The sequence below is a fragment of the Pezoporus wallicus genome, unplaced genomic scaffold, assembly GCF_028554395.1.
Source record: "Pezoporus wallicus isolate ANWC-B61680 ecotype Strahan unplaced genomic scaffold, APGP_CSIRO_Pwel_v1 contig_5767, whole genome shotgun sequence".
Lineage (NCBI taxonomy): Eukaryota > Metazoa > Chordata > Aves > Psittaciformes > Psittacidae > Pezoporus > Pezoporus wallicus.
The window spans coordinates 10,167,701-10,195,020 of record NW_026640599.1 but is presented as its reverse complement, the minus strand read 5'-3'; the positions used below and the strand labels follow the sequence as shown (position 1 = coordinate 10,195,020).

Genomic DNA, 27,320 nt, shown 5'->3' with positions numbered 1-27,320 from the left:
TTTCCTTCGACGTCATAGTCCAGCGACGTGGCTGGTGGTTACCGCCCGCTCGGCGCCGCCATGTTCAAGGTGAGGAAACCGTTGCCCTCGTCGCAGTCCGTTGCTGTTCCTCGCCCGTTCGTCCGCCTCCCCCCTCCACAGGCGGGGCTCCCCGCCGCCCGGCCCTGCCCCGGTGGAGGCAAGCAGCGGCCTCTTCCTTCAGGCCTCGGCGCCTCCTCGGCCTCGGGCCTTGCGGCCGGACATGCCAGTTGCCGCGGCGGCGATGAGGTAGAGGCGATGCCGTCAGGCTATGGCTCTGGAGGTGGCCTTGCCTGGCGTGGCGAGGCGAAGAGAGGCCGGCAGGGGGCGATGCGGGAGCGCGGCCGGAGGTCCCGCGCTGAGGCGGCATCCGGGGCGTGGGGGGCTCCGGCCCGGAGGAACCCTTGTTCCTCCTGCCGCCCGCTTTAAGGCGGGTTTTGGTCACTCGGTTGGCGAATTGTTTCGCGTTCTGTCTAAAACCGTCCTAAAATCCATATTATCAGGCGGCAGCCGTGCCCCGGGTGTTTTGTGTGTGACTTCCACAAGCGATTGGATTTACTCGTGGCAGCTACAGGGTCTCTCATTTTAACATTTCAAAACTGCGTACCCCGGCCCTGTTGCACAAAAAGGCACACATGGAGGCCTCATTTCGTTATTTAAAGTTAATTCTCGGATATGGCGGCATGGAGCTGTAGTTAATGTTACTGGATTCGTAACAGCTGTGACTGGCTTCAAAGTCTCTGAAGTGAGGGTTGTTAGCTACATCTGTGGAAAGGAGTAAGGTGGCTGCCCTGGATTTAAGTCAGGTAGTTGTCTCAAAAATCTTTGTCTCTGGTGAGAGCAGCCTGAGATCTCCCCTCAGGGTAAAAGCAAGGTGTATTTTTAAGTCATATTGAAACTGATGATGCTTGATTCTTGGAATTAATTCCTTTTTTTTTTTTTTTTTGGCGGATATTGATAATATGTCAGTGTATTGATATGTTGAGCAGTCTTTTGCCACAACTTAATCTTTTTATATATATTAATGTTGCGACAATTGCTGAATGTACGTAGGGATTTTATCTCAGAGTTGATAATTCCATAAGCAATACTGAATTGTCATTAAAGGCATTATGTGTGAACCTGTGGATTTAGGTACTGAGTATAATATTACTGCTTTTATACAGCCATTGAGGTTAAGCAGATTTCAGTGTTTCAGGCCAACCTGTTTTTTTACCTCTAAAGCAAAAGGGGAAGGAGGCTTCTTGTCCTTGATAACTGTCCTTAAGGGAACAGGAGGGATCAAGAGTCTGAGTTCTGGGATTTTGTTATTTTAGTTGGGGTTGAGAGAAGGAAGAAAAGAAAAAGAGAAAAATGAAGCAGCTTCATACATTAGGACAAATATCAGCCTTCACAGAAGTGTGATTAGGGACTTGTTTTCCTTTTGTTCTTCCTTTCTCTGGTTTTGACAGGGTGACAGTAACAGTAACAAGTGAACTGAGAAGCCACAGGCAAGAGGGAAAAAGACAAGTTCTGGTTAATCTTTAGCTCTCCATTCCCATTTGTATTGACAATAAATATGGGATTTCTTCTTCCCAGAGGCATTTTTTAGTTAAGAATCAAGAAATTTGAGGAAGACAGTGAAGCAAAACAATAGAAGATGAAATACGATAGTCTTTTTCCCTCCAACCTTCAGATTTTGCTTACAAGTGATCTGATGTCTACAGATGAAGGTGAATTCTTCAACTAGAGAAAGGAACAAATTCCTTATCTTTATTAAAGTAAATGAAGAATATTGCCTAGAGAAAGGAAAGTCAGCTCTTTTTTGGTACAGCTGCACAGCTGTAAGACGGGCAGACTCAGGCAAGGTTTTTTACTGAACCAGTGTGTTTAGTAATGCATGGTTAAGATGGAACTAAGAAATGAGATCCCAAAGTGAGTCTTGGAAACGAAAAGCAGAACAGTTAATCTTTACTACCAAATACTACCAATACTACCAAATAAATCTTTCAGTGTGTGCATTTATGTAGTGCTTTTGTAGTGGTTCTATCTGTCCTTAACTTAGCTGATGCAGCGGACCAGTGCAACATAGCTTAAACAGAACATTAAGGAGAGATTCATCTTGCACTTTTAGTGGTTAATTTTCTTTTGTTTAAAATGTAAATATGGAACCTTGGGAAAATGTCTTTGCATCAGTATTTTGGTAGTATGAACAGTTGATGTGTTTGGTCCAAGTTGTTCTGTGATCACTGATTTGTTTGTGAAACCAAGGTGCTTCTGTTCTTCAGCTCTGCTGTTTGCATCTTTTATGTAAATATCTCAAATATTTAAAGCATTTGGATTTACTTTTTCTGCTGGTGGCATGTAGCACTGTTTACACTGTTTGAAAATATTTTTCAGAATGAAAATGCATTTAGATTTCTGCGTTTTCAGTTTTGCACTGGAAAAAAAAAGAAAGATTGAGGAAATAGATTCTACAGCTATTAATGGTTAGTGGTGTTCATGTTTTTATCTTGGTAATAAAAGTATGTGAAAAGTCTTTGTTTAAGCAAACACTATTAAAGATCATTCATGTCTTTCTTGGCTGTGAAACAGCTGATCTTGTCATTGTGATGTTTCATTGTGGTGTTGTAATAATGAGTCCATAAATTCAAATAAGGAAAAACTTCAATTTTAAGCAAGTTTTTCTGTACCTTCTGATCCATCAGATTCCTTATGTCTTTCTGAAAAGCAACCCTATGACCTAGTTCTTGTGTGCTGTTTCACCACACATAAATGAAGATTTTCAGGAAGTTTGACAATTGTAGTCTAATTTTGAGTTTGAGGAGTGTCTTGGTTATGTTTAATAAATATTCCATCTGCAAAGCAGTGGAAGAAATTAAAGCTACAAGTACTGATCTGTACAGAATAAGCAGTCTGGATAACTTTAAAGCTATTTTGTAACAGTTCTGCAGTGGACAGAAACAAAATTTATGAGTAATTGTCCTGTGGATAGGTCAGTAATCATCATAACAGCATGAAGGATGTATTGGTTTGACCAAGGATTCAGTTTCACAAGCGGCTAGGTCAATGTAATGTACCCTTACTATTTCTGAAAAGGAAGAGGGCTTGCTGCCTTCTCCTTTTTCATCCCCTTTCCTGGCCACACAGTTCCTCTGGTGCTTGTCAGCCTCTTTCATGTGTGAGTTCAATTACTAAGCCCACAGAAAGCTCTCTGCTTCTCTTTCAGGATTAATCTTTTGCCAAATTGGTGAGGTGAATTGCCTCGTGGTGGAAGTGTCCAGCCACCAGAGCTAGGGCAGGATGAGCAGCAGGACTTCTGGGAACTGAGGCCACCAGCACAGCCACACTGCTCCACTTTGGTGGCCACAGGCTGTTAAAACTCGTGCTGTATCCTGTAGACCTCATGTCGGATACTCATGCCGTAAGCTGACACAACAAAACACAGGCTGTTGTGACTCCACGCTTTGTCTGAGCAGTAACAGAAATGAGAGATTTAAAGGTTACCCATTTGAGCTGCTGTTTCTTGAGTTAAACACTGCTGTTAATAAGGATGTGTGTGTGTTGGAAGATGCTTTCTGTACATTCTTGATTCACTACACAGCTAAGATTTTTATCTTTTGTTTTTTAAGTTAAAACAGTCTCTCTTGTTAAGAAACACAATTTGGCGTAAGCCCTGAGTACTGGAAGAATGATATCCACCTTACTCATGCTGGCTATGTTGTGTGACTGGATTGAATCTGTTGTGTTCAAAAGCAGTGAAGCATCTGTCACGATGAACTGTAGTTCATCTTTTTCACAGAAAAGTAGAAGACATTCCTAAAATTCCTAGAGAACAGTAATTATGTTCTGATAGTTTCAAGTGTAAGTCTCATTTATTTCCTAACTCTAGATGCTGCACTTCTGGGTTCCAACTATGGACATTCACAATGTTGCTTAAATTATGAATATAACGTTGTTAGTATCTATACAGAGAAAGCTGATGAAAATCATATTTCAAGTGAGACAAGACAGAAGATGTTTCTGTGAGATGAAAACTGATGAGATTAGCTTTCGTATCTGCTGTCTCCTTTAGCTTTAGGCTTTTACAAGTACCATTCGAGCAATTTAGGTGTTATCACTTGGGTGCCCTGAAGGCATTAAGGTTGTGTACCACAGACTCCCATTTCTCTGAACTCCTAAGCATCTTAATATATCACTTATTACCATATGTGGGAACATGAACGTTGTCTAAATTGATGTGTTCAAACATGTTGCCATTTTGTTTGAATTTAATTATTTTCATGTCTTCCTGTAATGTTTCCAGATAATTCGGCTGGGGGCTACCCCTGTTGGCCTGAGCTTGTTCTCTATCCAGGTTTATGCTGCTGCTTCAGAGAAAGAGACTTCCAAAAAGGAGTTGCTGAAAACTGAGGAGGTAAGAGCCAGGAGGTTAGAGCCCCAGTGCTCTCTTCTGTCTCTATGGAAATATCAGTGGAGTTTTGAAAGATGTTGTATTTTGATGTGTGAAAGCATTTGGGTGCAGCTCTTCACCTTTTGTACTCTTGCCTTTAAAACAGCTTCTCAGTTTTTGGTATTGGAGATGTCTATAGAGTTTTGCTTCTTTTACCTGAGGGTTGCATTTCATGCCCTCTGTTTGATAGCATCAGGCTTGTTTGTGTGCAAGATATTTTTTCATATCTTTTTTTTTTTAGTGTAAAGATATTTACATTAAAGATTTCTGTTCTTCATGCCAAAATTGCCTTTTGATGTTTGTAGATTTACTTGTGGTCTTATTTCACATCCACAGGGGTTTTTTTGTTTGGTTGGCTTTTTTATCCAGGTTAACACCATATATTTTTTTTTATTACAAGTACTGTTGGCACATTCTAATAAAACTTCATATATGTTCTCCTGTAAAACTGAAAATCACAAGGTTTTAGGTTTTATTTCTAAAAAATTCTTGTTTGGCTGTGCTTTGAATCAGATATAGTAGCCTAAGGTTTTCTTTCTTTACAGCATTCAAACCTAAGCAACAACAAATACAATAAGTAGTGATAATAAAACCCTGTTACTTTATTATTTCTCTAAGATGTTACAAATATCTTGGCTATATCGCAACTGGAACTTTATAGCACCCTGTCAAACTAGAGACTCAGCATTGTTGCATAGGCTTTTAACAGTCTCCAACATTAAACAATACAATAAATATTGTAGTTCATAACTAAATACAGCTGTATATCTATGAGAGTCTGCAGTTTTTTAAAAATTTTAAGTACTTCAACCCAAGCTGAAGTGTTGTTACATGAGCAGTGAAACTGAATGTACACTCAGGTCTTTGGGATGTGTCTGAATGGTCAGTTCAGTGGCCTAATATGACAGGATCAGTAGTTGAAGCGGTCTCTTGGCTTCACCCCAGTGAAGTAAGCTTAGGTAGGGCTGTCGCGTGCCTATACCACCACTGGCATGAGTCAGTAGTGAGGCAACAGTTTCAAGTTACATATGTGCTGAATAATTGGCTTGTCCATCAACTTCAGCAAAGCAGAATGTGCAAGCCCTGGAGTTTTGGCTGCCTTTCTTACCATTCACAGACTATGTGAGTTTGGATCTCTGTCAGCGGTCTAGTTTCATAAAATATATGGGAATTTCCTTATCTCTGATGCTTCTGTCTTCATGCCAGACATGGCTTTTATGTTGTGTAACAGGATCAAAGTTAAACTGATTGTGAATATAATTGCCAGGGATGACCGGATTTCCTAGGGAAGTGAGAATTAAAGTGCCTGTTGTTCAAAATAGCATGGGAAATCCAGCTGCACGAGCTATGAAATTATTTGACAGATTCTCTGTCATATATTTTGTTATGATTAGCAGCTTTTTTAATTGTGACAGAGGTACAGATGTTTTCCAGCTTACCCTGGAAAGAGGGCTAGCCACACTTCGATGCAACTATATGGGTAAACAATCAGTTTATAATAAACTACTAAATGTGGTATAAAATACAAGCTCTTTATGCTAAACATCAGTATAGCAGCCTTCAAGTTCCTAAAGAGGGCCTGCAAAAAAGCTGGAAAGGGCCTTTTAGTAAGGGCATGTAGGGACAGGAGAAGGGGGAATAGCTTTAAACTGACAGAGGAAATTTAGATTAGATATCAGGAAAAAATTCGTTACTATGAGGGTGGAACAAGCTGCCCAGAGAAGCTGTGGATGGGGCTTTGAGCAACCTGGTCTAGTGGAAGGTGTCCCCCTGCCCATGAGCTTTAAGGTCCCTTCCAACATAAACCATTCTGTGATAAACTGCTAGGAATTTTAACCGGTTTTGTTTTGATCCAAACTTTGCTGTTGATCTTCAACAGTATAGACTTTGGTCTATTTTTAAATGCAATACAATTTTAAATATATTTAGGTAACTGTAATAAATACGTTGTTACGCTAAACCCTAAATATGGTGGTTTAGTATTTATTATGTGAAGATGCCCATTGGTCTTCGGGTGGATGTCACAGTTCCTATTCGTTTAGCCCCATGGTGCTATTAATGCTGTCAGTTGCTGATGTGGTTAATGACTGCAGCATTAGGATGTCCTACCATTTTCCTGCTCAGTAACAAACAGGCAGATTTATATCGGATGTTACCTTTGTTAGAAGCTACTTAAACTCCTTAATGATGGCTTGTGCAAATATAGAAAATGATCGATTGCGATTTCTAGTACATTTAGCATGTTAACTGAAAACCCAGAAGTGCTGATGAAGACCAGAAGCATTTTTCACAATTATGTTTTGTGTTCTTATTAAACTCGTTTAATATTAATTTATAACCTGTGACTTGGATCATACAGCAGCCGTGGATGAATTGCATAGCAGTTAGAAGTCATCTTCATCATAGTATATAATTAAACTTTGCTCATAATGGTTGTCTCACAGCTGTGCCCGAATTTTTATTGTGCATTGTTTATGTAGTAAGCGCTGTGTTAGGTGTTTTCTGGTTAGACTGTTTATGCCCTGAAGACCTACTTATACAATTACACCTTTGTTTTTTAACCTCTTGTTTGCTAATATTTACAGCTGTCACTCTACTCCTCTCCAGCTTGTGAGACTAAATATGTGGAGAATCCACAAACCCAATTGGAAGAGGGGGTTTCACATTTACGGCATGTTATGGAGCCATATACAGCCTGGTGTCAGGTATAATGGGTTTATATCACTTCTGGTAGTGGTTCAGTTCAGGGTAAGAGTTCAGATGGGATTTATTTTTTTTTTTTTTTCTTAGCAACAGAATTAATTTTCTAAAATGCTGCATTACTTAAAAGTTTCCAGAGTTTGGGTCATAATATTTAGCCCCTCCTCACACAAACCCAGTTATTTCTTTCCACTGATTTGCTGAACTGAACCTGTGCTTTTTGTATCTTGTATCCAAAAGAATTAAAATTAACTAAAGGTTAGAATTGTTATCTGAAATAAACTTCAAGCTTAAAGATATCTAGGAATATCTGGAGTTAGGTACTGGCCTGCCACTCAGGAAGACAAGAGAGTGATTAAATTTGCATTTTCCATGGTCAAAGAGAAGGCCTTAAATTATCAGGCAGTGTGTTTTGGAGCAGTAGTACCGAGTTGTCCTTGCTACAACTGTAACAAAACACAGTTTTGCAGAAAATAAATCAATATTTGCTGAACTGGAATGTTGAGGGAAGGAATATGGCTCTCTGGAAGAGAGAAAATCCCAGGTCACTAGTAGTGGCAAACCTAGCTCCCAGACCTTACCCCAGAACTTTCTTACATATTTTATTAGGTACCGTGTTTATTCTCAGAAGTCACAAAATACTAAAATAGTCTCTGGAGCAGAGAGAAAAATCAAGATCTTTGTAATCAGGGTCTAAATTACTGGTATTATATTGCAGACTCGCATGATGGCTTTCTTGTTTCTTTGCTGACCCAGCAGATATTGAGGCCTACTTTTGAAACAAGGGCATCCTTGCTGTTGTGAGTTGTTTTCTTCAGCTGCAAGCTGGTTTTCCAGTTCTCCGTAAAAAAACTAAGCTGTTCAGATCAGGGTGGTGTTCTGCCTAGAAAAGTAGAAAGGGTCTGTGTTGTAGTACTAACTTCTAACAGTACTGAAACATTTTATCAGAAAACCCAGGGTTACTCAGCATAGCCATGTGTCTCTGAAGTGCCACCAGCAGGAGCAGTAACTTCAGTTTTGAAGCGGAAGGGGGATTTTTCCATAGAATAGTTAGAGCTCTCATTTCCTAAATGCGTGGGCTCTCCTTGGTCGCCTGCGGTAACTGTAACTGGGAATGAAATTTGAGTCAGTGTTAGTTGCCCAGTTGGACTGGCTGCAGGTAAGCTTTGAACAGTGCTTTGTCTCTCGCTGGCCTGTTGTCTTCTTATTTGCTTAATTTTTTGTCTGTGTGGTGATCATTTACATAAGATGTGCTCTTCTGCCTCACACACAACAAACCATTTCCTGGCAGTGGTTTACTGACTCATTTTATGAAGTGGGCATGTAAACTTTATGGGTTTGGGGTCATCTTTCTTGCTTAGCTCTAGTCAGAGGTAGTTTTGGCTTAACACCAACCCTGCCCCCTGCTGTATTAAAGAAAATAATATTTTAGGTGCATCTTGGTTATCTTTAAAATTAAAAACATAACCCAGGATAATGTGAATAAAATTGGTTATGTTAGTATGTCCATTTTATTTTTTCAAAATTGCTTTCTTAGCTGTAGTGGAAAGTCAGCTCAAAACGCAGGTGTAGAAATGAGCCAGTCATGTGTGAGCTGTGACAGATCATCAGACTCAGTCTCTGGGGTCTTTAGACCATGTTCCTTTTTCATTGCCCAGCATCCATCTAGAGTTATATTATGCCACATGCTAGCTTTTTTTTTTTTTTGACTCTGAGTCACTCTTGCCAGTGAAGAAATGAAAGTTCTACAGATGATATCCCCATGCAGTATCCTGAACAAATGCTTTCATTTCTCCACAGATACAGCTCAACTTGTGTAGTAAGATCATTCTCCACTTTAGCTTTGGGCATACAGCCTTATGAATTTGTTCCCTGACTGACACAGTCTTACAGTATCTTTTTGAAGGATTGTCAGCATAATGAGAATTAGCAACATTGTTCTTCTTGAGAACTCTTTTTTTTACTTTTTAAAAAGGCAATGTGAATTCTATCACCACTTCCTGCGTATTTTCAGTCTGAAATAAATCTAAAACTAGTTTGTGAGGTCGATGCAGTGCTGTTGATTTATTTTGTGCAGACATCTTGTTTACCAAGTCACTTCCAAAATGCTATTTTGTTGGCCTAAGGTCTTGATTTTAGATCTGAAATTTTGTTGGCCCAATCTCTTGCAAGTGGAATTTATCACCTTGCAGAATGAGTTGTGTACTCCTGTGAAGTGCTGTGAAGGAGTTGTACTTCCTTTCTTTGCATCAGCTGAAGTATTTTTGTGATATTTTTCTCTATACACACTGAGAAACCTGAGATAATCCTCAGTTTTTGCTACGTGATCAGGAGCTTGATGAAATACTGAATTTGACTTCTGTGTTTTGAGGCATTGTATTTCACCTGTGTGCAAAGACTGCTTAGAGAAAAAGCTGTAAGTTATGCCAAACATAACATTGAGCAAGCATAGCGCTCTAAATGAAGGGTGGAAGTGGGAATAAAAAGAAGTTATTTTAGGGACCCAACGCTTTTTCTATTCATCAGGTCAGTTACAATCTTTAGTAAATATTTTACTCACTTGGTATCTATTTACTGTTGTTTTCTCTTTTTTTAGGATCTTTATGCCCAAGCTATGCCCAAATTAGAAAAAGCTGTTGAGCATGGTAGAGGTAAATCAGTTTAGTTTTCTTAATTAGTAATTTAAAATGCAGGACTGTACTGTATCTTCTGTTAAAAGGGAGTTCCAGTAAGCATCATTCTAGATATAATTTCTAATGCATTTAGGACTATTTGCACTGTATTATTGGTTTAAATTACCTTTGTAGGTCATAATAACACTATATTTCTAACAAATTAAAATCTGAGACATGCATCTCTGTTGATCAATATGCAGAAAAACGAGGGAAAAAAACCCTCACCATTTATCCCCAGCCATTTGCTTGGCCCAGCCTAGGAACTGAAACTTCCTCAGTGTTTATTAGTTGTCAGAAGCATTAGGTCTTTCATTTGTAACGTTTAGCCCTTTTGTTTTGGTTTACTTCCTTGGATCTCTGAGGAATTTTGAATTAATCAAAAATAATTTGTTTTTTTTTTTCTTGTTTTGGAAGGATATTGTCATCCTTAGGCTTGTCAGGACTAAGCCTGGATGCTATCTAGAGCTCATTCAGATACTGCACCTCTTTTCCTTAAACTTAAGAGTCTCAGTCTTTTGAACTCCTTTGTACGGAAGATTTTACCTACTGTTCCATTCACCCATCAGACTCCCATCTTGGAGTGAGCTTTGTTTAGGCTGTGTCTTTTCTCTGTTCTGTGATTTGTGTTTTGTACAGTGTTTTATTGAAACTAATTCTTGTTAACATGTAAATGTAAGAATCCATTTTGCAAAGCTTTTTTTTATCACTAATTTGAAAAAGACACAATTGAGATGCAAAAGAGCAAAACAAAACAGATGGCCCAGGAGCAAAGGCTTCTATGAAAATTGGTAAATACAATATGATCTTCAGTTTCATTCATGTGTCACTGAGAAGATCTCAAAGGCTTTGAATTTTATGCCAGCAAATTTTAAATTTGCATAATAGTTAAAAGTGTTTTGATAACTCTTTTGTTTTGTAACAATTGCCAGCATGTATTGATGATTCCTTATCAAAAACCCACTTTCACATTACATTAAAGCACTTCTTTCTGACTCCTTTTCAGAGGGCTATGAATTTCTCCAAAACCCCCCTGCTGGATTTTATCCAAGGCTTGGTGTGATAGGTTTCGCTGGAATTATTGGATTGTTTCTTGCTAGAGGTAAGTGGGAACCTTTTGAACTGCTTATGTTTTGATTTTAGATAAGTAATTTACTTGTGGGGTTTGGGATACTAATTTTTAATTGTGAGATCTGACTTAGCTGTACAAGCATGTTTCTACAATGTTCTTCCAATTATAAAGAAACTTCAAGTAAAAGGTGTTTCATAACCATCAGACTACAAAGGAATAAATTATGGTAAAATACAGAGGTTTCTGAACTATGATACATTTACAATTAGTTGTATATTCAAGTTCCTTCAAAGTATTGTTTACCCAGGCACAGAACTGCTGCGTATGGTGATACTCAGCAAAAACACTTGTGAACTGATTACACTGTAAGTACATGCACATTTTGTGCTATAGAAAAGTGATACAGTTAACTTCATCACGCTACTTGAAGAAATTAATACATTCATGTTTTCATAGAAATGTTAATTGTGGAAAAGCGTTTTGTATTTGCATTGAGATATTCTTAATACAGTGAAATGAAGTAACACAAAAAGAAGACTTGTAGAGAATGGAACTATAAAATTCTATAATTTAAATACCAGTGGGACTTGCTTTGGGTAGAAATACACTTTTTTGGGGCCTGTACATGTTGAACAAACTTAGAAGTGTGTGCTTGGCTATGTAGAAACAGAAAGCATTCTGTAAATACATGCCCATCTCAAAATACTCAGTTTTCCAGTGAGGATGATGAAAGCAGTATTTTTTTAAAAATTACAATCAAGGTCTCCAACTTCACACATTTGAACTTTTCAAATCTCTGCTATCTTGAGCAACATGATCATGAACGAAAGCAACTTCCAGCCTTTACAATTGTAACAAAACAGGAGGGGGAGTGGAGTGCAGTCTTGAGTATGGATCTGAAAGATTGCAGGGTCCCAAGTTTAATAAAAATCCCTCATAATACTAATGTCTGATTTGTAAATCTTTTAGAATGAGAGCCATAATTTAAAACTTTTTGTCTGGTTATATATATATGTATAACAAATATAAAATATATATATTTTGTCTGGTTTCCACTACTGATATTTCCAGAGAGTATCCAAACAATAAAAGGAAGTGACCTTAAATTTTGATGCTACAGAAAACTAGAACCAAGTATCCTCTTCCCTCCTTGGTCTCACTTTAGAGATTGTATAGATAAAATCTTCCAGGTCTGGCTATAACACTTGAAGATACAGCTGCCCACTAAGTAGAAAGTACGATAGTCGGAGTTTAATCACGTTAATGTTATGTAGCCATACAGCTTGGTTTAAAGTAACATTGAAGATGGCTTGTTCTAACCTTGTGATGCACACTTGTAAGACAGAGGAAGCAATGTGTTTATTGGTACCAAATGGCAATTTAACGAAGTTTGGTAGTAAATGCAACAGTGATTCAGTAAGGTTCAGTGGCAAAGTACGCTTGATTATAATGTATACTGCATAGAGGACAGGGTAAATCAGATGTGTCAGGGAGACCTCGGAGTCACAAGGTTCAGAAAGGACCCCTTTGTTTTCTAAACTCCTACTCAGAGGAGTCTAGGTGCAGGTAGATCCAGTTCTAGTACCTGACTTGGTCAACAGTGTGTGCCTAAAGATTTATATGTGCAAAATCAGCCCAAAATGTAATCTTAGTGAAGCTTACAAACTTTAGCAAGCTATTAGTCACTTACCAAGGACCTGTTATGGTAAGGAATCTCTCAGTATTGAGGACTAAGGATCTCTACAGCAGGCGTAACCTTGAGAAGTGTCTCTACTTGAAGGGAGATCTTGTCATGCAGCCTGCTGCTGCCCAGAACTCAGAGGGCTCTTGGACTGCTCTCTACTTGTGATTGACTTAGTCATATTTGCATACCAACTACAGAAGTTAGTTTATTCCAGATTTTTTGTGAGTCAGGTATTGACCAGCACTGCAGTTAAGTGAGTGCATTGCTTAAATTAGCCCTTGGCTGTTGTGTTGTTACGTCTCCCTTGATTCCACTTTGAGCATCCATTAGAACCGCCAGTGGTTATCACTTGAGCAGGTTATGGGAAATAACAGGTCACATGGGGGGAGGAAGGAAGCACCTTGTTGAGTAGCACTGAAATAGATATGAGAGTATTCCTAAACTTCAGGTATTAAACATCCTCTAATGGGCATCTCCGGCAAGTAGCAGCCTGCTGGTAGGCATTAGTGTCTCCAACTGTTACATTTACTCTGAAAGTGATACTATAGGCACACTGATAAGCTATCACTAAGGAAGATTTACTCATTCCCAGAAACTACAAAAGAATTGGAATTTTCCTGGTTGTAAAGATGCAATGAAGTTTACCTTTTCTGTGCTTTCTTATAGCTGATTGATACCAGATTCCTTCTTCACAAGACTAGCAACATCGTTTTATAGATGTCTCTTGTTTATTGTGAAATTTCTCATCTCATTATGAGCATATGTTAGTGGAAACATTTCTAATATGCATTTCCTCTTCAAAATTCTTTATTCCTTTATTGGATGTGCATATGGCTTCACATATAGAACAGGTTGTTCTGTGAGGAACAGAACCATTGTGTCCTGACTCCTGATCTGTGACCTCTTTTCTCCTGTACTATTTGCTTTTCTCCTTCACCTGCTCCCTTATATGTTCCTTTCTGACTGGATAAACTGCAGCATGCCCCGTGACTGATAGTGATGCTTGTTGTTAGTGGCCAGCCAGGATACGCAACCTGTGCCCAGCTGTAATAAGAGGATGAACTTTCCAGACAGTTAAATTATTTTAGACTTGTATGATTGAATAGAAATTCAAATTGATTAAAATGTTCAAAATTTAGTTGGGGACTGAGCAATAAGCATGCACATAATTGGAAGTACTTTAAAAGTAATTTCAAATGCTTTGCAAATTGCCATAGTGAATCAAGACAAATTACTTATAAGAGCAGTTGTGGGAAAATCAGTATTTGTGAGTCAAAGTAACTTAGAAAGTTTGTATTGGAATGTCTCTTGTTCTGCTTGATGTATCAAAAGAATGGTATCCTAACCTTTTTTGTGCCTGAGTTTTTCCTTTTAGTTTAGAAAGGAGTATCGGTATAATTCTCTTAAATATCTCTTTAAGTGTGGCTTTTATTTCATTATTCAATGTTCTACCTCAGTATGAAATAAATTATGTATTCCTACAGTAAATAGAGTTGTAAGGTACTTTTCATTATGGAAATATGTTAATAAAATTATTCTTTTATGAAGGGTAAAAGAATAATAACTCATCAGAGTAATCATCTTTCTTAAGAAACCAGTTATCACTGAGCAGAAAATATGATAAGCTGTATTTAATAAAATTGTTTTGATTATAAGTAAAAGGTTAGGACCATTTGGCTGTCATAGTTAACATATACTCTAACAAAGTTTTTGTTTTTTTTTTTTCATGAAACAGGCTCAAAAGTAAAGAAGCTAGTGTATCCTGCGGGTCTCATGGGTATTGGTACCTCCATATATTACCCTCAGCAAGCGGTTGCTATTGCAAAGGTCAGTGATGATACCTTTTTTTGGAGAAGTGTTTTTTGCCTCCTAGCTTCAGATTAACTGGTAATCCATTTTTGAAAGCCACATCAGTGTGCTTGGCACTTAAGACAGTGGTTACTTCGTCAAAGAACACGCAGTCTAGACTGGAAAGACGGTCAGATGTTCTGTTTCTTTCAGTGACTTTTCTAACGTCTGTAGTAGTTTCTTCTTTTTGAGGAACATGATTTTCTTTCTGAATCTATAATGTCAAGTAATTATAAATTAACATAAATATGCTTAGTAAGTACAGTTTGCATGTTTACTTACAGTATTAAGGAAACTTGAAATCTTGAAAGCAAATGACAGCAGGGTGTGAAAGAAAGGAAGAAATAAAAAAAGGGGAGGGACACTCCAGCAAAATCATAGGAACAACTTTTTGAGATAAACGTTGATGTTTTCTGCTTTTTGTTGGGTAGAGTTTTAAGATAGCATGCACATTCTGGAATGAGATAAGGATTCTGCTGCTCATTTGATGCCTTTCCTGTTTATGCATTGTTTCAGGCACATAAGAAACAAAGTTTCTGAAGTGGATTTCCTGTGACAGAACCAAAAAGACCAGGCAATTTGCTTACAGCCCCCTCTGATCTCAGTTCATGTGCCTTGCTGTCCACACTGAGTTGTACTAGCAGTTCCTCAGTTCTCCACCACATTCGTTTTCAAATACAACTTTTAACCACTCACAGTGCATGTAATTTGGTGTGTCAGAAATATTTTATATTTCAGGCTTTGGTAAATTGCCTATCTGGTTGTTGATGACTTGTGAATGACACAGATGTCAGGGTGTAAATACGACATTCTCAAGAACATATGATGTTCTTTGAAAACTGAAAGGTTATTGATGTAGGAAGGAGTCAAAAGCACTGTTTTTGAACTCTGCCAGCACTGAGATACCCTTGTCTTTGATGGAATGTTTTTTTAGTGCTTCCAGGATTCGGATGCTCTAAATACAGTTCTGCTGACTTGTTCTCAGGGAGTGAAAATTATGCAAGTAGCAGAGGAAAAAAACCCCAAAACTGAACCATCAAAAATGAAGAAGCTGAGACATTTCTGATGGAAACTGTGTATTAAAATTCTAGCTGCCTTCTAAACAATGAAGTGGAAAGTGATTGAAGGTTGTTCAAACTGATGTTATCGTTTTTATAGAAGCTTGGTTCAGTCTTAACTGTGGATTTGCTACAAACAGCTTCACAATTCTTTGTTTATTTTATGAAAACTTTGAAGTGCGTGATTGCCCTTTGATTAATTCACAGTTCTTATTCTGACTGTAACAAAACATCTGATATGAGACCATGAGCCTGAAACTTGGTTCCAATAGGTTTAGCTTTGTTGACTTGGTTAGGACACTGGATGTAAGAGTTTGGAAATTTCTGTGGAGAGAGTGATATCTTAAATACTGTTTTGGTTCCTCTAATTGCTCTCACACTTTTCTTTGAAGAAGCAAAATTTTAAGCATGTCAGGTCTTACTATTCATGATTTTTATGTTTTAATCTCAAATTGGAAGCACTTTCCTCTCTAGTAATTATTGTGTAATGTTTCATAGGCCTTTCATAAAATGAAAGCCTAGAAAGGGATGCCTACATTGCAGAGCTCACTTGCCAAATTAATAGAACCGTATAGGAAATATTCTGGAACTAAACTTGTATTATTTTTTTTTAATTCTCTGTATTATGTACTTTTTTTTTTCCACACTTGAGTATTTCATCACTGCTTCATTTTGTAATCTTTCAATTTTGAACATACTTTAGAAGACCAAGTTTTCCTGTGTTTTGGTTTTGTTTTTTGTGTGTGGTTTTTGTTTTTTACTTCTGATCTTTATTAAAGACTGTCCATTGGAGAGCTGGAAATAAACACAGTAAAATATATTTGTAGTTAAGGTACAACACTTGCTGAGTCTCTCTGGAAGAAAACCTTTTTCTTTCAATTAAAATGTATGAGTTGCTAAGTGAAGTCACAGTAACAGATCATAATTGGTAATGGTTTTCAGACACTGCTCCTCTAACTAGAGATAGAAGAAATGTACAGACTATTTTTTTCTGCTTTAGTAATCATTCTTATAAATCACAAATTTGTAAGGGATTTATTTCCTTACTGCTAGTATTACTTCAATTTGTTTAACTTTGAACAAGTGGTCAGATGTTATATGTGGTAAGGGAACTGAATTTAATACTGAAATGTATTTTCTAGTGGAACTTTAAATAGTGTTCTGGAGCTGTATTGCTTTCCAGCTAATCATAATATATTTAAATATTTTTCTATCAACTGTGGCTTATCTCCCATCTGGAAAAAAACTTCATTATGAAATTACTTACATCAGTGTCTTAACTGTTAGAATTAGTTTTTGTTCTTTGTTACTAGAAATTCTGAAATTTCCTAAAGTAATGTGTGTTATGCTTACCCTTTTCTTGAAAGAAAGAAAAGCTCCCTAATACATAAGTTTATTTCTTTGTTAACAAACTAAATTACTTCTATGTCTCTGGAACCTACATCTCATCCCTTGCCCAGTTCAGTCCATGCAGCATACGTTGGTTGTACTTGCGCAACTGACAGCATGATATAATTACAGGAACTGAGAGTGGGACAGAAGGAGTTGGGCTCCCTTGATCCATGTTTACTGCAGAATGAAATGCTTGTTAACAGAGTAGTCATAATGCAATTTCACAATAGAAATGTAGAAAAGCCAGCAGATTCTTGGTTTCCCAGTATGCAATGTAGATAAAGAATTGCTAACTGTAGTTCTGATCCATAGGGAGCATTGAGTAGTTATAAAAATTGCCTGGCTCCGTTCCTGTTGACTTGAATTTGCAGCTTACAGTCTATCTTGAGCTGTGTTTTTCAGTACTTCAACAGACTAGTTTTGAAAGTCAGATGAGCCTATGACTCATCTGAGGAGATAGTGTGACCAGTGGTTTAAGCAGTACAAACCTACCAGGACTGAAAAATGTTTCTCATTTTATGTTGCTAGCTGTGTCCTCAGTCATATTACAGACAACCCCCCCACCCCCCTTTATTGTGGTTATTTTTCAGTCCATGTGTGCCCAGCAGTGAACTACTTGGCACAGGATGTTGTGGATCTAAAACTTTGCATGGAGTTCAAGAGGAAGTGCAGCAAGTTCTTAGGAGGGAGATTCTTCAGCATTGTTATACACATAGAAATCACCTCTGTCTCAGGAAATCTCTGAGCAGCAAATTGTTGGAGACTGAAAGAAATTGAAAAACCTCATTCAGGAGCTGTTTCAGAAACACCATTTATGCATGCTCTTTTCTCATAGTCCTGGTTTTCCAGCTTTGCCTGCTGTGGAAAATCGGGTGATATTCTTATTTCTTGATTTTATAAGTTTTTAATTTAATAGCTCTCTAGTTGGGCACAATCTCCATTTTTGCTGTTCTTATAAATAAAGAGTGATATGAAAGTGAGTACTGACCTGAGTCTGAAGTTGTAAGAGTCTTAACATCTTGAGTTTTAAAGGATGCTGTGAATATTACAGTCTCGTATCATATAAGAGGTAGGAGGTACTCTTTTATTAGACTTTGGGATCCTTCTAGTCATAAAATTTCTTGTTGGTGTAATACAGCAAACACCATTTTTTCTAGCTGTCTTCTGATTTGTGAGGTGATAGCTGGTTATTTGTTACAGCCATCTATCAGCAAATTTATTCTAAATAGTAAATGAAAAGAAACAAAGGAGTACTCTCACTGTTCTCCCAAAACAGGGAGAATGTGAAGCTGCAATCTAGTGACAAAATAAGCAGGTTTGGCATTGTCTTTAAAATTAGTATGGTCAAATTAAGAAATAATTTGTGTATGTTAAGTCTGTAGAACGTTGACTGCTAAGAAAAACAGAATTGTTTCTGTGTACCATCATTCCACCCCTTTTTTATACAGCTGTATTTTCAGTTAGTCTTCAAACAGGTTTTTTTAGCAAATTGGGTCGTCTTATTCCTCATGTGTCATTTGTTTTCAAGATATTTATTAATGCTGTACACCTTGAGCCTTAACAGGAGGATGTTAAAGATCTTGTATTTTGAGTCTTCTTCTACTTAAATAAGAAGCAAGATAGTATTTACCAGATTATTAAGTTTGTGCTTTCTGATACCTTTTGTTTCAAAGGTTGCTGGTACGCAGCTGTATGACTGGAGTCTTCAGGGATATATTGCTGTAGAATCTCTTTGGAAGGATAATCCTAAGAAGAAGAAATCTGTGGAAAAAAGTGGTAAGGTAAGAAGTCTCAGACAGAGAAGTCTGAATTTTGTAGCATTTTCAGGAAAATAATATTGAGCAATAGTAGGGGTTTTTCCACTCTGATTCAGCTTTTATTTCAGACAGAGATTTCATTCTCTCTCTCTAAGCTGTGGAAAATTATTAAGCTTATTTCAAGTTAAACATTCAGATACGCTGTTTGGAAGTTTTCTTTAGTATGATCTACTAAGTGTTTAATAAGAAAGTTGGGATTATTGCAGTTGTAGTGTGAAGGATCAGGCACTGAGGGTCTTGATGAATTTAAAAACCCCAAACTTTTCTTTACAAAGTAATTTGATAACAAGATCCATAAAATCTGAAATAATTTTTTCTTTTTTCATTGCATATCTCCTATTTGAAAAAGAGAAAATAGACTCTTGTTTGCAATTTACTCCCTTTTTGGTTTTTTTTCTCTGAATATTTATGAATATTTGCTCTGGCATGATGATGCCATTGTGTGCTGCTCTGTTAAACGTTACTATCTAGTCATAAACCCAGCAGTTTATAGGGATATGCAGTTCTTGGGGATTTAGTCATAAATAACTAGCTGTTTGGTCTAATACTTACAGCTGTATTTTAGGAATCTTTGGTTTAATTGGTTCTTATCCAGAAGACTGCCAATAAAATACTGGGTTTCTTTTGAATCTGCCTTGAACCGGTCATCCTGGTGATATGCCAGGCACAGTTGCTGCTGAAAGTTTCTGCTTTCTATATTTCCAGTTGTTAAACATTATATGAGGAGTAGGGCTAACATTCACATGATTTTTTTGTTTGTTTTATTTTGGTCTGGCATTTCTGTTCTTTGTTACACTAAGCAGGCTGATGTCTTGCCTTAGAAATGCCTGCATCTGATGACAGAACAAATGCTAACATAGTGACTTTGTTTTCCAGAGTTTGGCAAGCACTGAGGTTTCTTTAAACAGCATTTTTGAATTAACGTTGTTAACACAACTAAGTGAATGTCTGCATGCTTATTTTCTGTTTTAGAACAGAGCAGCTTTCCTTATTCCCTCTACAAAGCATCAATGATACAGCAGGATTTCCCTGCCTACTTCACTAGAGAAGGGAAGACTTTTGTTTTTTTTCTGGCAGCACTCCTGTGGCCCATGCTTATACTATACCACTGTTTTAAGGCATCTGTGCCTTTAGTTACTTTAAATCTCAGGATCTCGACAGCCATGCTCTTCCATAGTTGATTTATAGTCAACAGAGTAGTTGCACTACATTTAAGTAATATTATTCAGTGTACGTTACTTGGTTTTGAGTTAGTGTCTGTATTGGTATCTAACTATTTGCTTATGTTTGTGTGTTAAAGTAGTGTATATTAAGAATTTATATTAGATTTTTAAAATATGATATACATATTCCTACATAAAACCACTGAATGGTTGAGGTTAAAAGTCTTAGTCTTTTGCTGTGGATGTCCTGATTGAGCCATAACTCACAGCTGGTAATAGTTCACACTTTATTGTAATCCAGAAGTCATATCTGAGCACAATATGGCATATTCAACCCACAGGCCTAAGATGTGAAGGGAACAGCCACTGAGATGTTTTGGGGAGGCAGTTCTGCTTGAACAGACTGAAGGTATGAGACCAAGTTCCCTAGGTAGGTCTAGGTGTGGGACTAGTTCCAAACAAACTGGGTTGGAGAAATGCTCAATTCAGTTGCTGAGTTTTATGAGAGTGGAGACTTTCATCAGTGAATGCTCATCCTGTATTGGCCCTGAGTGCTTCAGTAACTGCACTTGTATAGCTCTTTGAATAAACAAAGGCTAGTTAATTGTACTGTACTTTTCCTAAAACCTAGGCTGCCAAGAAGTATCACAAAAAATAGGCAACATTAAAATATTTCAGAAAGACAAACTGACAGCATCAGTAAAAATTAGCTGAGCTTTTTATGTTTTTGTGTCCCAGGCTTTCAAAGGGAAACACATGGTTGTTATTGGAAGGCAAAAACTTTTGAAGCTTTCATCTTATTGTAAGGCTTATGCAAGCACTTGCTACCTCAGCAAAAAAACAAACGACAGGCAAAACTGCAGAGACCACTAAGTAAACAGACTTCTTTCTCTTCCTCCTTCCAGAATCTTTAAATCACACCCCTTACTTGCCAAAATATGATACTTGTACGAAGGAGCAAAATGCCATTGAATGGTTTTCTCCTGAAGTTCAGGTATCGTTAGTGTTAACTTGCCATTTAACTTGATGGATTAAGGTAAAATACAGAAATCCTGTGACTCAGATGAAGAAGCACTATGCACTTGATGAAATTGCCTGTGTTTCAGATGTTCAATGATCCTTTACAACTGGAGCATACAACCTACAGCCTCATTGGTTTTGTCCTCTGAAGCTATTAAAGAGAGGGTTTTTGTCTCCCTGGTGTCTGGAGAGGCTGAACAGCAGTTGTCAAAAGTCTCATGCTTTAGAAATCACTAGAACATGCACTGACAAATATCTCTAATAGAAAAAGTCTGCTCTGAAACTTCCTTCAATCTGCAGCAGTGAAGCAATATAAATAAGTATTTGAGAATTTTTGGTAGCCTTGTGGAAGAATTGAGTTGGTTTTGTATGTATATTTCTTGTAGTACTAGGCAGCTAGATTCCTTAACTAGTAAAGACAAATATAAATGTTATTCTTGAGTTGTTGTTACAGCATATGTAACCCCTTCGGTGAAGCTGTGCCAGAGCAACTGTTCTTTTTGTTTGTTTGTTTTGTGACATTCATATTATCATTTTCCTGTTGCTACACAAAGGATTCTTGCAAATAGTCAAGCAAGATACGGGTGGCTCTTCTTGGCTTTTGTTAATTTGTTACATTGCTCATAATTTGGTAGTCATAGGTACCACAGCTGTGCATAATTTCATGTTTGTGCAGCAATATGTCATTGAAATAGATGTGGTATGTTAATTTTCTGAAAGTTTTATGAAACAAAAACCTGTGCCAAATTGAGGTCACATCAACTGACATAGAAGTTCTGCCAAGAAAGACGAATTCCAGGACCTGCATTTCAAAACACTGTGGCTGGAGCTCCTCCATGCAGCAAGTCAGTCTGATAAGGTTTTGAATATGCTGTTCACAGTATATAGCATTCTGGTATCCTGCAGCTGGCTTTTTGAAGGAGCCAGCTCTTCAGGATGTCGCGATGAAAGCCCTCTGCTAAAACTACACAAGTACCATTAATAAAAATCAGTGTTCACATCTCTCATTTCCAGAAGGATGAAACATTTTCCTAATAAGGGACAACAGTAGTAGTTATTCAGCTTCTTTATACTTTATCTCAATATAAAGGGCAACTTTTTCCTACCTTCTCCTCTACCTGGGGGAAGAAGTAGAAATGTAGCCATCTTGTTGGGAGGCCAGGTATATTTAAAGGGTTTTATGTTCTGAAAATCTTTTGTTTGATTGAGTGATCTTTACTCACAAGAATTAATTTCACAAAAATCAGTGGAATTAGTGTTAATGTTTCTATTATCAGGTTGTAAATCTCAGGGGAAGTGACAGTGAAATGGAAGATGTGTCCCTCAAACCTTGTTGATCTTAAACTTAGTGTACAGAATTTTTAGAGAATCATACCAACCAGTGATTTTATGCAGTTTTTTAGAATGATGTGTTTGAAACCCTTCTGAGGAGCGTTACGTGACATCAAACTTTCATTAATGGGGTTTTGCAGTTAAGAAGGCTAATGCTCTGCACTGCCTTCAAGGTAGTCTATGTGAATAACTGGTCCCTTTGCCCAGTATCATCATTCATTCAAGATCTTTTTCTACGTTTTGTTTCTTCTGCGCTTGCCTCCTACTGCCTACAAAAGTGTTGAATTAGCTGAAATGTTAGGCCAGTAAATTGCAGTTTCTCCTCTTCCCCCCCTCACCCCTCAGTCTCTCTTTAATACTGTCTGAGTTTGGCAGCTTTAATACCTGTCCTTAGGTCAGAGGGATGGACAAACCAAAGCAGCTTGAGGATTTTGTGCAGCAGCATAAACAGAAGGACTGTAGTTTTCTGTACAAAGGATAATAACTTATTTACAGAGAACTGCTTAAAAATAAGTATTTCAGAGCCAGTATTTCAGTGCAATACATACTACATATAAATATCTAACAAATCTGGTCCTTTCATCAGTCAGCTCATTTGATATTTTTGCAGATCTTTTGCCCTTCCTCTTCTGATTCTGTAATTTGTGCTGTTGCATTGTTCTGTAGGGTTATGAGCTCTTGTTATAATACGACTTTGTCTTCAAGTGGTAAGACCATGTGTTACATCACCAAATCACGTAAACCCAGTTTTTGTTCCAGACAGTGAGCTAATAATGTACTGAAGCACATAGAAAAACAATTTTCTTCAGTTAGTTCTCACTTTGTCTTGTCTTTATACCACTCAAAGACTTCTGCTGTCCTTTCAGCTCTGCTGGATTCTCTCAGTTCCCCTGACACTTGAACTGGGTACCTGTTGTTTTTACTCAAGTGGCCGAAATGTGGAAAAGCAGAACAGCACTAGAGCTCTAAAATCACCCTCCTTTTCAGGTCCTGTTCCTTTCTTCATGTGTGTGCTCTTCCCACTTCAGTCCACCAATAATAATATCTTACAGAAACTGTTGGGTTTGTGTTTTGGTTTGGTTCCCCCCACCACTGTCTTGTCATTTCATTGTTTAAACAGCTCCAGAGATTGAGAGAAACTCTTGTGGCTTACTGCTTGGTTTTCATTCCTGCCTGGTCTGTTGATAGAAACCATCTGTGACTTACCAATAATAATATATTTTTATATATGTATAACCTATATATGTGCTTATCATACCCATAAGATATAAATATTAAAAATCTATGTGGCTACATCTGGGTATTTTCTTAAGTGCCAGCTGGTGGCAGAGTGCTTCCAGGCACAAAGACTGCTCAGTTTTGGGTGCTGGTTTTCTGCACTTTCTCCAAACAAGCATCAGGGGAATTGTGGACCTGAACTTTCCCACCTGAAAGCTCTAGTGGAAGCTGTGGTGTCAGTGGAGCTTTACTGTCAGCATCATAGACTGTGACTGTAGCAAACTTAGATTGTGCTTCAGAGGAATATTTTTAAGTCACTTGTGTTTTGAGCGTCCTTTAAAAAAACAACATAAGCAGCTGAGAAAGCTTCTTTCCACAGCAAGTGCTTGTGGGACTTGTCTTTGGTAGCTTCTGAACAAACAAGCAAAACTTTGGTCATCATAGAATGATAGAATCAACTAGGTTGGGAAAAGACACTTCAAGACCATCAAGTCCAACCGTTATCCCAGGACTGCCAAGATCACCACTTAATCATGTTGCTGAGGGCCTCATCTACATAGTTTTTGAATGCTTCCAGGAATAGCAATTCCACCACTTTGCTGGGCAGCCTGTTCCAGTGCCTGGTCACCCTTTCCGTGAAGAAATTTGCCCTAATATCTAGTCTAAACTTCCTCTGGCACACTGTTCCCTGTCATATGCTCTCCTTTTATTGTTTGGTAGTAAGATCAACAACAGAGTAAACCTCTTAAAAATTATTGCGCCTCTTGGATTGGATCCTTGCTCTGGGCAGTGGTGAATTGAAATGTTAGAGGTGGGAAAGACAAGTTGGACTTTTTAAGGGCAACTCTGAGTAATGTTTTTGAAAGTGCTTCGTATTTCTGAGAGAGTCAAGTTAAAGCTCAACTAAAATAAAAGGAGAATAAGTTACTGATTCACTGGGGGAGGATGAATAAGATAAACCAATGATGTTCACTTTATTCAAAGCACATATTACAAACAAAAGAGGACAGAAGAAAAAGTAAACTATTAATCTGTGAGTCTAGGCAAGCCTTTGTTTTTCTTTTGCAACTGCTGTTGTTTTCTGGTGGCCACTCTACCTTGCAAGAGTTTTCCATAAGCATGAGAGTGATGTATACCTGCCTTTGGAGTTATAATTTGTAAGGTTAGGTGCTAGTGTAAAGGGACCTGACCATCTGCGAGACATTTTCAAAGGCAGCATCAGAAGCTAATTTCTGTACTTGGCTATTATGTAATGTGAGAAAAGCCACCGCACATTCAGGGTTTTTGACATTAGGCTGGCTTGCTTTTAGTCATTTTTCTCTGTATGGAAGGAAAATTTTCAGAGAAATAATTGCAATATTTTTAAGTTTGTTGTTTAAAGTTTAGGTCTTTAATGTATCTGTTAGATACTATACTGTATCTAAGTTGGGGTGTACTGAAACCTTACAGAGCAGTGTGTAGGGTCGCCTTAGTTGAAATATTGTATGAAGTTTCAATTAATGATTTGATTTTGATAATTTTTAAACCTATGGAATCCCAGTGTATTGAACACTTTACTAATGAATGCATTAGGGGGATTTCTTGTCAGTCACACCTGTCAGAAGCATAAGGATGCAAAATGTTTCCCCTTCTGTTATGGAGTGGAGCTTTGATGTGTGAACTGTTCTGGGCACCCAGACATGTTATGGAGCAGTTGTGTGGAGCCAGGACATAGAAAGACTGTCTTGAATATGTGCCTACTTCTAATTATGAGAGGGCATCATGGCACAGAGTAGGTCTGTTTTCTGGGTCATTGATCTAAACACATTTTTTGCTTCTGGTTCTGGTTCTGAGTGTGGCTAGAGGACTTTGACACTTTGTTGTAAAATTAGGTGCGTTTATTTCCTATGCTAGCTCAAAAGACATCCTTTTCTGGCTACCCATATTGCTGCTTCATTGATCTCACTGGGCTCACTCTTTACATTGTGGGCACATACAGTGGATGGCATCAAAAGAACATCTTAATTGCTTATTCAGTAAATGAGTTTGTATGAGGAATGGCAGTTTAGCAGTGGCTTCAGGTAAATGACTTGGGTTTAATACATGTAGTGAGACAAGCCCTGGATGAGATCTACTGAGCTCACAGAAACAAAGGAACTGAGCAAGACCACTATTTTCCTGTAGGTTTTGTATGTGTTGTTTAGGTGTTCTTTTTCCGCTTTCCAGTCAAAAAGGCAGAGGGGAGGAGGAAGCTCACCCAGATCGTGTTTACTTTTTACAGGACAAGCAAGTGGAGAAACGGAGCCCTCTGTGAACAACTTATTTTTAGCTCATTTGTTCAGGATTGAGTAATCCTTAAAATGGGGCATCATGACTCAGATTATTCACTATAAATTGTAGTAAAACGTCATAACTTACATATTCCTGTACAGGAAAATTATGGAGTGGATCATTATTGTGCCGTGGGTGTAGTTTGTGGGTGTGATTTCCTATACTATGAAATATCCAGGGTAGTGATCAGAACAAAATGGGGTTTGAAAAGAATTATCTTCTGAAGATCTTGCCAGGCATGTATTAAAATAGAAATCTAAGAATCATCTTCATAATTAAATCTTGATGTATTGAGTCTATATCCCCAGCACAGCATATGTAAGATCTCACAGACTCGGTGCTTTATTCATAGTGTTTACTTTGTGCTGGGACATAAATCTCACCCACCCTGTAAAATATTTGTTTTCCATTCTCTTCTGGCTTCTTTTGTTACGTTTTCCATCACATTTAAGTCATATTGGTAAAATTATATTTTTGGATAAAAAGAAAATGCTATTTAATTTTCATGTGTAAAAATTTAAGAATAATTGGAGCTGGGTGCAACCTCTGATCACTTCCTCCAACCCCCCTGTTCAAAGCAGAGACAGCTTTGAAGCTAGATCTGATGTTTTGGGCCTTGTGCAGTCAAGGGTTGAATATTTCCAAGGATGGAGGCTCAGAAAGTTCTCTGCAAAATCTCCAGTGCTCCTGCTGCAGTGTGAGACATTTACATTTTTTTTGCTCCTTAGATCTCATAGAACTTTGCCATGCTCCTGTGTCCTTTGCTCCTTGTCCTTTTGGTGTGAGACCCTGGGAAGAGCCTAGCTCTTCTGAATATGTAAATGGCCATTAAGGAAATGTGGATAGCAATTAGGTTCCCCCTTTGTCTGGTCTTCACCAGGCTAAACAGACCCACATCTCTCAGCCTGTCCTTGTACATCATGTGCTTCAGTCTCTGAGCCATATGTGGCCATTTAAGTATTATTTTTTTATTTATATCTATTTAAAGCTATAATCAAATGCCTGTTTGTTACAGCATACTTGGCAAATAGATAGACAGATGCTCTAACAAGCTTCTTTTCATTCTTTGACTTTATCATTTATTTCGGGGAAAGTGTGAGAACACTCTCTCAAAGGATATGTACTAAAAGAGACCTATTGTATAAATCCAAACAGAATTCAGAGAATGCGAAACAGCAGTTAATCTGTGGGAATTCATCCTCTGTTATTAGTGCAGGCAAAATGAGTCAATTAAAACATTTCTGTTGAACTACTTGTTCTTTCAAATGGTTTAATTGCTCAGCTAACTACAGGAAGGCTAAAATCTAGAAACCGTTTTGTAGAAGATCATATCTGAGTATGTTATACTGAAATAGTCTCATCAGCCACTTGACTCTGCAAGGAGTTTTTGGTTCAGCTTTTGAAGAGGGTTTCTGTTCTGGCAAAAACAGTAATTGTGGGTTGCATCAATTTAAATTTCATGTGTACTTTTCCCTCAAGGGTGATGCAGATGGTGACAAGCCCCTGGAAATCCATGCTTCAAATGAAGAGCGAGCCAAGAAGTAGAACACTGGATCACTTGGTATCAAACAGGTAAAGGATAAA

The 27,320-nt window shown here is 37.8% G+C and overlaps 1 protein-coding gene across 2 annotated transcripts; it reads left to right on the top strand.

The window, feature by feature from the left end:
* On the top strand, positions 1 to 27,320 carry APOO (apolipoprotein O). Of its 2 annotated transcripts, none has more exons than XM_057419717.1 (8): positions 1 to 69; positions 4,304 to 4,414; positions 7,036 to 7,155; positions 9,747 to 9,801; positions 10,829 to 10,924; positions 14,314 to 14,405; positions 18,550 to 18,657; positions 27,216 to 27,320. In XM_057419717.1, exons 1-8 carry the CDS (start codon positions 61 to 63, stop codon positions 27,279 to 27,281), a joined length of 657 nt encoding a protein of 218 aa, XP_057275700.1. In that variant the 5' UTR covers positions 1 to 60; the 3' UTR covers positions 27,282 to 27,320. The 2 variants fall into 2 exon arrangements, with proteins under 2 accessions (XP_057275700.1, XP_057275701.1); XM_057419718.1 differs by lacking the exon at positions 1 to 69 and adding an exon at positions 2,463 to 2,486.